Below are 11,641 nucleotides of genomic sequence, written 5' to 3'. Positions count from 1 at the left end.
CACACACACACACACACACACACACACACACACACACACACACACACGGAGAGCTGAGCATTGTAGACATCATTTAGGGGTGGGAAGTGGTACACATGCTCTTTTCGTGTTGAGCTCTGTCCTGGAACCATTGCCCATGCAGTAATTTCTCCTCCCTGCCTCCCCGTTTTAGGGTTTTTGCCAAACTATTTACTACCTCCTTATGAGGAAGTGGTGAACCGACCTCCAACCCCTCCCCCACCATACAGTGCCTTACAGCTACAGCAGCAGCAGCAGCAGCAGCAGCAGCAGCAACAGCAGGTGGTCCCTGTCTGCAATAGCCCCTCAGGCCCTGACCCCATCAGGAGCCTTCAGGAGGCACAAACCAGCCCACTGTCCGTGCCTGGCAGCAGCAGGAATAGCACCAGATCAAGCACTGAGGACCCTGAGCCCTCCACATTGCTGGTGGACCAAGAGGCTACCAAAGCCTCAGGCATGGAGCCAGGCAGCTCTGGGGCCTGTCTGGGGGAGCTGGGTGACCCAGGGTCTTTCCTAGATAAGGACTCAGAGTGTAAGGAGGAGTTGCTGAAAGATTACAGCTCTGAGAGCTTGGAGCACAGCAGCGCCTTTCCTGATAGCAAAGACAAGACACCTGGAAGGCACCGACGCTTCACTGGAGACTCTGGCATTGAGGTGTGTGTCTGCAACCGAGGCCACCACGAGGACGACCTCAAAGAACTCAGCGGGCTCCTTGATGATGCCCTGGACAGCACCCTGGACTTCTGTGATAGTTGCCAAGCAAGGCCTCCTGGGGATGAGGAAGAGGGGCTTTACCACCTTTCTGAGGAGCAAGCCCGGGAGCACGGCCACCACCACTTGCCCCGACAACCGGCGTGCATCTTGTTGAATACGATCAATGAGCAGGACTCCCCTAACTCCCAGAGCAACAGCTCTCCCAGCTAGAGCAGGCTGGCCTCCTTAGCAAAGCAACAGGGGGAGGGTGGGGAGGGTGAGCCCGAGCCCAGAGAGGAACCTTCGTTTGGTTGGTAAAGAAAGTGCTGCTGCCTTTTCTTCTGTCTTTACTTCTGCTCTCCCTTCCCATGAGGTAGTTGGAGGTAGGATTGCCTCTCTCCTGCAGAAGCCTGGGTGTGGATGGGGGGAGAGTGTGTATTTTTTACTGTATTCTTCCCTGCTCCTCCTCCCCCTCCTCCTCCCTTCTGAGCTTTTTTAATCATATCTCACCTGCCTGTCCATGTCAGGTGGTGTGCTTTTAGAAAAATTTGTTCGAGGGGCCAGGATGGGACCCTGCCCTTGTTCTTGGGATGGAGTGGGATCTGCTCTTAGATTTAGGTTTAGAGACTCATTACATCCCAGTTAGTAGATAGGCAACAGGGTTCTACCACTGGGGAAAATGCAAGAGAAAAAACCCTGGCCTGGGTCCCCTGTGGACTCTAGGCCTAGGTTCTCAGTAACAGTTGGAATTTGATCACTGCTTGTAAAAGTCGGGTTATTGGGGGGTGGGATGGGGAAAACAGTTGTCTGGGGTGTATGTGGGGTTTGTCTGATCAAACTTTCTTAAATGAGTGATCAGTGCCAGGTGTCCTCTTGGGACAGGAAGTCAGAGACTCTTTCCTAGGAGGTTCTGGCTGTCTTCAAACTAGATTAGCTTGAAAGGGTTCTGCTAGTGTTCTTTCTTCAAAACAAAACCACATACAAACTAAGCTAAAAAAAATATGAATGTACCTGAGTGGACGGCAGAAGAGTTGGTTTTTAATAAGGGGCAGGTTGGGCGGAGGCCCTTTCTGGTTCATGCCTGCACCTGAGCTAGAGAGAAGCTGTTCCATCAGGGAGTTTGGAAGGTGCAGGGAGAGGTTACTTTTAGATTACTGGGGAGGGCATGGAGGAGGCTGCAAACTGTTACATGTGGAGAGTGCTGTGGTGGGGTGGAGGGGAATGCATCTGCTCTAGGGAGAGTAGGGCCTTGCCTTCATTTTTAGTAAGCACCCTTATGAAGATGATGATTAATATCCCTCTCTCCAACCCCCATTTTTGCATCTTCGCTTTTCCCCAGCCTGTGGCCTTTGTGCCTTCACGCTTCACCAGTATGCCGAAGAAACGGACAAAGCAGGCTGAGTGGCCTTGGGAAGGGTCAGCCCCAGCCCCCAGCCTGTTCCTTAGGCAGTATTTTCCCTTGGATCCCAAGATCCAATTCTTTTAGTATATTGACCACTTGGAAGAAATAACTGAATTGTTTGGGTTTGTTTTTCCCCTCTTTCTTTATTAAACGGTGGTACTTTGCTAGCATCACCTATGTATAACCAAGTGCTCGGCTCAGGTCTGAGTGGTTGACTTCTCAACAAGTGGGAGGCCTACGGCCCTCTCAGATCATTATTTCTGAAGTTTGTTATCAGGTAAACTGAGAGAGTTTTGTTAAGAATAATCTGAGCAGATAAGGCAAATCAAAAGCTGAAATTAACATTCCCTGACCTAGTCCTGTCCATATGAAGAAGGGTTTGCCTTTTTTCACCCCGGCTTTCAAAAGATGTTCAGATTATGTCACTGACATTATGGGAAGAAAGGGGGGGAAAGGCTGTGGGGGGTGAGCAAGCCACCCCTGACTGTATTTGATAAAACCAAAATCCATCTTGAACAAGGTGAAAATCAAAATACACTGACTTTTTGAATAACCTGTGTGTGTCTGTCTCATTGTGTGTGAGCCACGGGTACCAAAAGCCCTGTGTTTCTGTGAATATACTTTGAAGCAGCCATTGTGCGCATCTTAACCAAAATGTTTGGAGCAAATTTTGACTCTCCCAAGGGAACTTACTTTAAGCATTTATCTGTTTACTGAGCAAAAGCCCTAGGCAATTCTTGTATGCCTGGGGGTGTTCAGCAGAGCCCTCAATGGCAGCCCACTGTTTTTGCCAGAGAAACTTTGCTGGATGTAGAGGTTTTACTCTACCCACAGTTGCAATTTGCACATCACTGCATTAAACCCTGGAGGTCTGTGTTCTGTTTCCAGTAAGTGGAATCCTGCTCTAGATGTGTCTGCATGAGCATTGTTTGCCCAGCTCCTGTCACCTCCCCAGGCTCCCCTGCTGCTCTTGGTCCTTGGCTCAGAGGCCCCAGGGTGTGGTGCTGATGACTACGAGGGACAGAGAGCAGGCCTGGAGTCACGAGCTGAAGTCGAAATTGGATTGTCGGCAGCAAGCTTGGCCTGGTTGTTCCCCTGACATCTGACTTTACCTAGAACTGCCAGGAGAGTGGGCAGAATCCCCTGTGTGGAGCTCCTGTCACCCTTGGATGAGGCTTGATCATAGCTGAGCATGTGTATAGATGAAAGAGCCATGACAGGTCCTCGATTGCCTTTTCATCTTTTTTTCCCCAAAGCAACTCACTAAAATGTCTGAACAGCGAGCAGGTTTTACCAAAGGGAATCCTGTTTCAATCAAACAGGACATTGGGATGCACTGTGGTCTTCTTGGGTTTTTCTCCGCAAATTGGAGTAGGGAGCTAGAGCGAGAATTTAACAGTTGGCGTCTCCTACCCCGAGACGTAAGAAAAAAAATCAAATGGTGAAACTGGGCTTGATTAATCAACAGTGACCAGATTATGGTCAAGGCTTCCGAGCCCCATCCATTCTGAACGGTGAGCTGGTTGATGATAGAGTGGGAGTTGGGAGGGAAGAGGGAAGGAGGTACTAAATTTACCTGCTTCCTCTTACCTCCTATAGGTAGAGATCTTGGTTTTCCTGGTGAATGAGGACAATGGGTGTGAGTTGGGTTTGGTGCTACAGTTAGAAGATTAGCCAAATGCTGACACATTCCTGTGTGTTTGCATGTGTACAAGTGTGTTTGGAGCATTGCTATTTGTTGGGTGTTGTGAATATGTGTATTTTAAGCAATAAGATTCAGCTGGTCAGACTTCCTCTGGGCAGCCTTACTGACACTTTTCCTGTGATGTGATTGTTTTGAAGACAGAGTGGCTCCTACCACTGTGAGATGCCCAAATAAAAACCAATCCAAGATCTATTGCTCCTTTTTTTTTTAAAGAATTCTGTAGATTTCTATTCATTATCCTCTAAGAGGAGAATCATAACTCAGACATCTTGTAGCCACATGGCCAAGGAGAAGTCGTTGTGGGCTTGAAGGTAAACTCTCTGTCCTAGGTGCCCTGTTTTCTAGAGAAATCTCTTCAGACACTCATCTAGATAGGAGTATATGTGAAATAGATATATTTCTGATGTGTACAGTACTTTGCAAATTTGCACAAACAGGTTAAAGCCAAAAACAAATAAGCAGACATTCTGCCAGTCCTTCCCAAGTTTTTGAAACATGATATTGTAAAAAAAGAGGCAATAAATTCTTGGATTATTAACTTGGTGGAAAATTAATGGATTAACAAGCATTTATTAAAGCATCTTTATGTTTGGAACACTGTTTTCAATATGAAAAACAAAAATAAAACAAGCTGTACTGTCAAGGATCCTGCATTTAAATAAGGAAAAAGCTTAATTTGGAAATTCAGCTCAGTAAATAATTAGAGTTCCCACTGTTTACCCAGCCCTATGCAAGGTACTAAGGGTCCTCACCCCTACTTTTATTGTCTTATGGAGCTTTGCAGTTGGGGAAGTAAGACATCTTATGTTAAATGGTTAAGAACAATGCAAGGCCATGATTAAATACCAAATAGCATAGAATGGAGGGTAAGATCATAGGATTTAGAGCTGGATGCAACCTTACAGATTAGTCTAATCCTCTCATTTTGCAGATGAGGAAGATCAGAAGTCCAGAGGAAGGAAATCAGAAGTAGTAAATGGCCGAGACCATTTCCAAACTCCCTGTGCTTTCCAGTGCACCAAGCTAAATGTTGTGAAGTCTTAGAGGAGGCGATAAATATGCGCTGGATTGTTCCAGGATAACTTCATGGAGGAGAGAGGTAGCATTTGAGCTACATCCTGAAGGATGGGTAAGATTTAGCTAGACTGAAAGGAGGAAAATATTCCCTGCATGGACAGCAGTGTGTGTGCAAGTAGGAATCAGGCTGGCAAGAGTATTTTGCAGTCTCTGCAGCCATTGAGGATTCTTAAAAATGAAATTCCAAGTCTCTTTCTTCCCACTTCCACTGGAAGCTATTTGGGAAGTTTTGACACTGGTCCCATAGTGCATAGAGTGCTGGACCTGGAGTCAGGAAGACCCAAGTTCAAATCTCAAGCCACAGACACTAGGCAAGTCTCTTAAACCTTTGTCTGCCTCAATTTCCTCATCTGTAAAATTAGGATAACAGCAGCACCTACCTCACAGGATTGTTGTGAGGATCAAACAGAATAATGTATAAAGCACTTTGCAAACCTTAAAGCATACCTAAATTCTAGCTAATATTTTCTCTCCTTCATCTTTTTTTTTCTTCCTAAGTAAAATCATACAGTTCTCAGGGTCTTTTTCCAGTAAAATAGGTAGAGACTTTGGGGCTGGCACAAGATTCTTAATTCTGCCCCTAATCCCAGGTTCATCTCAGACTAGTTATTCTCTCCCTGTTTTCTCTAAATTAACTACATTGCTGCTCCCTAGGTAACAACCATGGGCAAACATACCAATTACAGTACTGTATCGCATGAAAAAAAATGACTCAGAGGACCTAAAGTTTCCAGAAATGAGACAACATGTAGAGCACTTTATAAACTTTCAGTCTCTGTATAAATGATAGTATTGTTATTTCTAACATTCCCTCCTATTTTCAGCAATTGGGGGTGAGGGGTAGACTGAGGAATCAACTGAGTCAGCCAGAGATGTAGTTAGCTAGGAGCTAGTCTGTCTGCCCCATTGCTTAAGATAGGACTGGGCTGTTCTTTAGACTCCTGGTTCATGGGGCCAGGAGCTGTGCCAGGAGAATTGGGGATAGGTGGGGGATAAAAAGTACCAACGTTTCTCAAAAAGTACCATTTAGGGGCAGCTAGGTGGTGCAGTGGATAGAGCACTGGCCCTGAAGTCAGGAGGACCTGAGTTCAAATGCGGCCTCAGACCAAACACTTGACACTTACTAGCTGTGTGACCCTGGGCAAGTCATTTAACCCCAACTGCCTAAGCAAAAAAAGTACCATTTAGCTTCTAGGTCTAAGCAGGTCCTGGTAGTCTTCCTCCCCATATAAAAACACCTTGTCCTGTCCCCTTTTTCTTACATTCTGCAAATCAAGTAAACAAGTATTAAATGTCTGCTATGTGCCAGGCACTCTGCTAAGCACTGGGGTTACAAAGAAAGGCCCAAAAAAAGGTCCCTGCTCCAAAGGAGCACAGTCTAATGGGAGAGACAGCCTGCAAACAGCTCTCTATTGATCAAGCCTTTTAGATCATCTCAGAGGGAAAGAACTAGTGCCAAAGTGGACTGACAACAGCTTCCTCCAGAAGGTAGGATTGTAGGTGATACCTGAGGGAAGCCAGCAGGTAAAGAGGAGGAGGGAGAGCATTCCAGGCATGGGGAACAACCACTGAAAATGCAGAGAGTCGGGAGAGAGAGTGTCTTGGACAAGGAACAGCACAGAGGCCAGTGTCACCAAGTCCTCAAGCTCGTGGAGGTGACTGAAGTGTAAGAAGCCTGGAAAGACAGGAAGGGACCCATTTATAGAGTCTCCACATCAGATGATCTTGGAGTTAATAGGGAGTCTCCAGAGTTTATGGAATGAGGTCAGCAATCAGAAGCACCTAATATGTTCAAAGTGAGTTGCGAGGTCTTGCCTTCAAAGAGCTTATATTCTGCTGGGAGAATTTGACATTTATACAAATGGCTAAGTGCAAGATACTTGAAAGAGGGAGAGAGTATTAATTCAGGGAGAAGGAAACTAAGGGGAGGAGAGAGGGGAGTGCAGTCCAGGCATTGGGGGCAACTTGTGCCAGGGAAACAGAAGATGGGAATGCTGAGTTCAAAGAACTGAGTCCAGGTCGACTTGATTTGCATGGGCATAAAGGAGAATGCTGTGAGTTCTACCTGGAAAGGGAAACTATAGCCAGATTATGAAAGTTAATGCTGAATTGAGGCATCTGTATTTATCATAGAAGTAATAGAAAAACCTCCTTTGTGCTTTACAAAGACTATTTTGACTGAGAGGAGCAAGAAGACCAATTAGCTGTTGCAAGAGTCTGAGGGCTTGGCTTAGGGAAGTGGCTTTGTGGTGAGGGGGTCGAAATGGATGAAGAGCCCCTTTTGCTATTCCCCGAGTCCTGATTGGGAAGAATTGGGAAGGGATTCCCAAATTATAGCTTAGAATTCTTTATGTTCCTGCCCATTCTTTGCCTCTTTCCCCCTCCTCCCCACCTCTTGACCATTCCCTTTCACCCTGTAGTATGGAGTGGAAAGGATGGTGGACTTGTACCAGAAGATGTGGGCAAGTAATTTAACCTTTCTGAGGCTGTTTCCTCATCTGTAAATAGAGGTGAATATGCATTACAGGGTTGTGAGGAAAATGCTTTGCAAATTTTAAAGTTTTGGATAGATGTAAGTTGTAGACCCACTGATGGTATGCTTTGTTTTTACCGCTGAACCTCCAAATGAGTCATTAGGGCTAGAGAAGAAGCTGCTGTACACCTGCACCAAGACCTAAGACACCATGAAACCTATGGTGGAGAGGAGTGTAGTCTCTAATCTGGGCTGGCAGCAGTGAGGGATTGCTGTGGCTTACTCCCGATTCCCCTTCTCCATCTTACCTCCCCACCCAAAGATTCTGAAATCTTTGGAGACAACAGAAATAAAGGCTATTTTTTGACTTTGTATCTGCCTGGAAAAAAATATTTCCCCTCTTACTGAAACAAAAATAGTGTTCCTTGGTTTGTGGGGGAGAGAGCAGAGTGTTTTAAACAGAATTCCTCAGCCCATACAACATTCCCTCACTTTCCTCTTTATAATCTTGTTTTTCCACTGCAACATCTGAAGAGGCCAATCTTGCTGGAAAATATTACACAGCACTCCCTTATGTTGCAGCCATTGAGGAGTGATTCCCTACCCATCTCCTAGCTGTGCAGCTACCCCTGTGTTGGTTGGCAGTAGGGGACTCTGAGCCTGGGGAAGGGTGCCCAGACATCATGGGAGCCCCAGGACAAGTATGTTACCCTTACCTGCCCATCCAGAATACTTCGCTGGCCGCAGAATCAGTAAGAAGGCTTATGCTTGGGGGTAGCTAGGTGGCACAGTGGATAGAGAACTGACCCTGAAGTCGGGAGGACCTGAGTTCAAATCTGGCCTCAGACCAAACACTTGACACTTTCTAGATGTGTGACCCTGGGCAAGTCACTTAACCCCAATTGCCTTAAAAAAAAAAAGGCTTATACTTTTGAGAAGTATGTATTTGTTATTATGTGACTGGATAGTCTTAAGAATCCTCACATAATACACTTCAAAGTATTTTCAATGTGCATTATTTTCCTTAATCCTTAACCTTTTGGGTTAACTCTAGGAACCATGAAGGTAAAAAGACTTACAGCTTTTATGTTAGTGGTGAATTCCAGGTTGAGACCCAAGTGGTCTGACTCACAAGCTAAGGCTTTCTCCACTATCCTACCCTAACCTTGGAGAGTCCATGCCATCCCTGAAGCATGACACAATAAATGTTCTCTGTTTCTGAAGATGATGCTCCTAATCCACCACTGGCTACTTAACAGAGGTACTCTGTACCCCTGCAGTGGAGAAGGGCTACACTGACCTGTCCACACACTCTTCCTTAACCCCTTGTGAACACAACTGGGCAAGATCAGGGAGGCAGTCTCCAGTCAATGGGGGTTAGGGGTGGGAAGATGAGAACCAAGGCCTCATTACCATGAGTTATTAGTTGAATTATCTGTAGCATGTTAAACATTTCATCAAAGGAAGGCACTTCAGAGGCCATCTAATATTCTCTGAACAAGAAAACCTCTCTACAATGTACCTGACAGGCAGCTGATGCTGTTTGAAAACCTTCAGTGAAGGAACCTGTTCCAGAGGCAGCCCTTTTCAGTTTTGGTTAGGAGGCTTTCTTTTCATCTAAATCTGATTTCTTGAAAAGGGATGGGTTCTGTTAAAAAACCAAACCAAACCCTGTGAACTTTTTTTTTTTTCTTCAGGCAGTTGGGGTTAAGTGACTTGCCCATGGTCACACAGCTAGTAAGTGTCACGTGTTTGGTCTGAGGCCACATTTGAACTCAGGTCCTCCTGACTTCAGGGCTGGTGCTCTATCCACTGCCCCACCTAGTTGCCCCACTGTGAACTCTTAAAGTAGAAGAAACCTCAGGTCCAAAAAGGAGGACCTGGAATGAGCCGGAGTCTGATCACAGATTACAGTTTCATTTATTGCCCAGGAAGAAGCTTGCAAGCTGGAACAGACAGCTTTCTCGTTTGTTTGAAGGGGAGTTGGAAAGGGTGAAGTATTTATACTTTTCAAACGAAGGAAGGCAAGGAATTGGGGAGAAAGGTGGAAATTGGGGAGGTTCTAGAAAAGAATGAAACAGGGAGCTCCATTCCCAAGGGGAGGGGAGACCCAGGAAATGGGGAGTGGGGAATTCCAGGTGTCAGAGCTATGGCCCTTTGATGGATATATCAGAAGGCATTCTTGGCAATGAACAGTCTTGACAATTCAAGGCTTGAGCAGAAACAAAAGATAAGGGAATGTTTCCAGAAACCATGAAACAGGATGTGGCCCAGAACCCCATAACCAACAGTTAGGGAGTCTCTGAAGATAACACTGTCTCCTGAAATGACCAAATAACTCAGGGTCTACTTCAAAGCTGTTATGAGCTTCATTGGCTTCAGAGTTGCTGATTTTCTGCACATCAAGCTGGGTTTACTCTCGGTCACTGCAAAGGATTATTGATATGTCAAGTAGCACTGTATCTTAGTTAATACAACCAGTCCTCATACAGCTCTTCTCAGTTACCTGGATAATAGGGGACCTCAAGCAAATCAAGGTAGTTAGATCCATTTTCACAGTTCTAAACCCTGACACCAGCTGTCATAAAGGAATGCCATTGTCCCCACTTTAATTCTGTTAAAATGATAGCACAAATTCACAAATTTCAGCAAACGTTCATTAAGAGCCTTTTATGTGCAGAACTCCATGCTAGGGCTGAGTTTGTGAAAGATGGGTCTTTCTTGGAGCAACTCTGGAGATATACGTTAGGGAATGATTGAGTACTTATCATTTCCCAGTGCAATTATTTTTTTTTCTTTTTTTTTAAATTAATTTATTTTTAGTTTTCAGCATTCACTTCCATAAGCTTTTGAGTTTTCAATTTTTCTCCTTCTCCCCCTCCCTCCCTAAGATGGTATGCAATCTGATATATAGACTCTACATATATATTCCTGTTAAACATTTTCACATTAGTGATGTTGTAAAAAGAAAAAATTGGAAGCAATAGGAGGAACGACCAGAAAGAGGAAATAAAACAAAACAGAAGGGGAAAAAAATAGCAAATAGTACGCTTCGATCTGCATTCAAACTCCATAGTTCCTTCTCTGGATGTGGATAGCATTTTCCATCATGAGACTTTTGGAGATGTCTTAGATCCTTGCATTGCTAAGAAGGGCTAAATCTATCGAAGTTAGTCATCTCACAATGTGGCAGTTACTGTGTGCAACGTTCTGCTGGTTCTCATTTCACTGAGCATTGGTTCATTCAAGTCTTTCCAGGTTTTACTGCTCATCATTTCTTATAGCACAATAGTATTCCATTACAATCATATACCACAACTTGTTCAGCCATTCCATAATCGATGGGCATCCCCTCAATTTCCAATTCTTTGCCACCACAAAAAGAGCTGCTATAAATATTTTTGTACATGTGAGTATCAGAGAGCTTTTTGTTCAACTTCAATCAGCACAACTACACACTTATTAATAATTAATACTTAACAATACTGCTTATTGCTTATATACCAAGACCTTGGTTGAGTCCCTGAGCTTGTTTTGGCATCAGTACCTTTACCTGTCAAATGAGATGAGTGATTTTGAAATATCAGGTGACTAGTTTGCAACACTGGTATTGAGGAATAAGATGATCACCCCTTTTGTAAACTAACCATGTTATATTAGGCTTTTTGTTCTTATATCTGACTACTAGATGGCCTAGTGCATAAAGCACCTGACCTGGAGTCAGGAAGACTTGAGCTCAAATCTGACCTCAGATACTTCCTGGCTGTGTGATCCTGAGAAAGTTACTTAACCTCTACCTGCCTCAGTTTCCTTAATTGTAAAATGAGGTTAATAGCATCTACCTCCCATGGTTTTGAGGACCAGATGAAGAATTTGTAAAGTGTTTACTTAAAACAGTGCCTGGCACATAATTGTGGTTTGCCCTTTATTCTTTTTTTTAATTAATTAATTTATTTTTAGTTTTCAACATTCACTTCCATAAGCTTCTGTGTTTTAAATTTTTCTCTCTCTCCCCTCCCTCCCTAAGATGGCATGCAATCTGATATAGGCTCTACATATACATTCCTATTAAACATATTTTCACATTAGTCTTGTTGTAAAGAAGAATTAGAACCAATAGGAGGAACCACAAGAAAGAGGAAATAAAACAAAACAGAAGAAAAAATAGCAAATGGTATGTTTCGGTCTGCATTCAAACTCCATAGTTCCTTCTCTGGATGTGGATGGCATTTTCCATCATGAAATTTTTGGAGATGTCTTAGATCCTTGCATT

At 44.3% G+C, this 11,641-nt stretch overlaps 1 protein-coding gene across 3 annotated transcripts in view; it reads left to right on the top strand.

Annotated features, from left to right (window-relative positions):
• Positions 1-4,006, top strand: part of WBP1L (WW domain binding protein 1 like) — a 64,274-nt gene extending 60,268 nt beyond the window's left edge. For all 3 annotated transcript variants that reach the window (XM_027852108.1, XM_027852109.1, XM_027852110.1), the window contains exon 4: positions 173-4,006. In XM_027852108.1, coding sequence (XP_027707909.1) covers positions 173-942 — 770 coding nt within the window. In that variant the 3' untranslated portion in view covers positions 943-4,006. The remainder of the gene's footprint in view (positions 1-172) is intronic.
• Positions 4,007-11,641: the final 7,635 nt, after the last annotated feature.

Source organism: Vombatus ursinus, unplaced genomic scaffold, assembly GCF_900497805.2.
Source record: "Vombatus ursinus unplaced genomic scaffold, bare-nosed wombat genome assembly UNPS02009205.1, whole genome shotgun sequence".
NCBI lineage: Eukaryota > Metazoa > Chordata > Mammalia > Diprotodontia > Vombatidae > Vombatus > Vombatus ursinus.
This window is presented reverse-complemented; position numbering and strand designations above follow the sequence as displayed.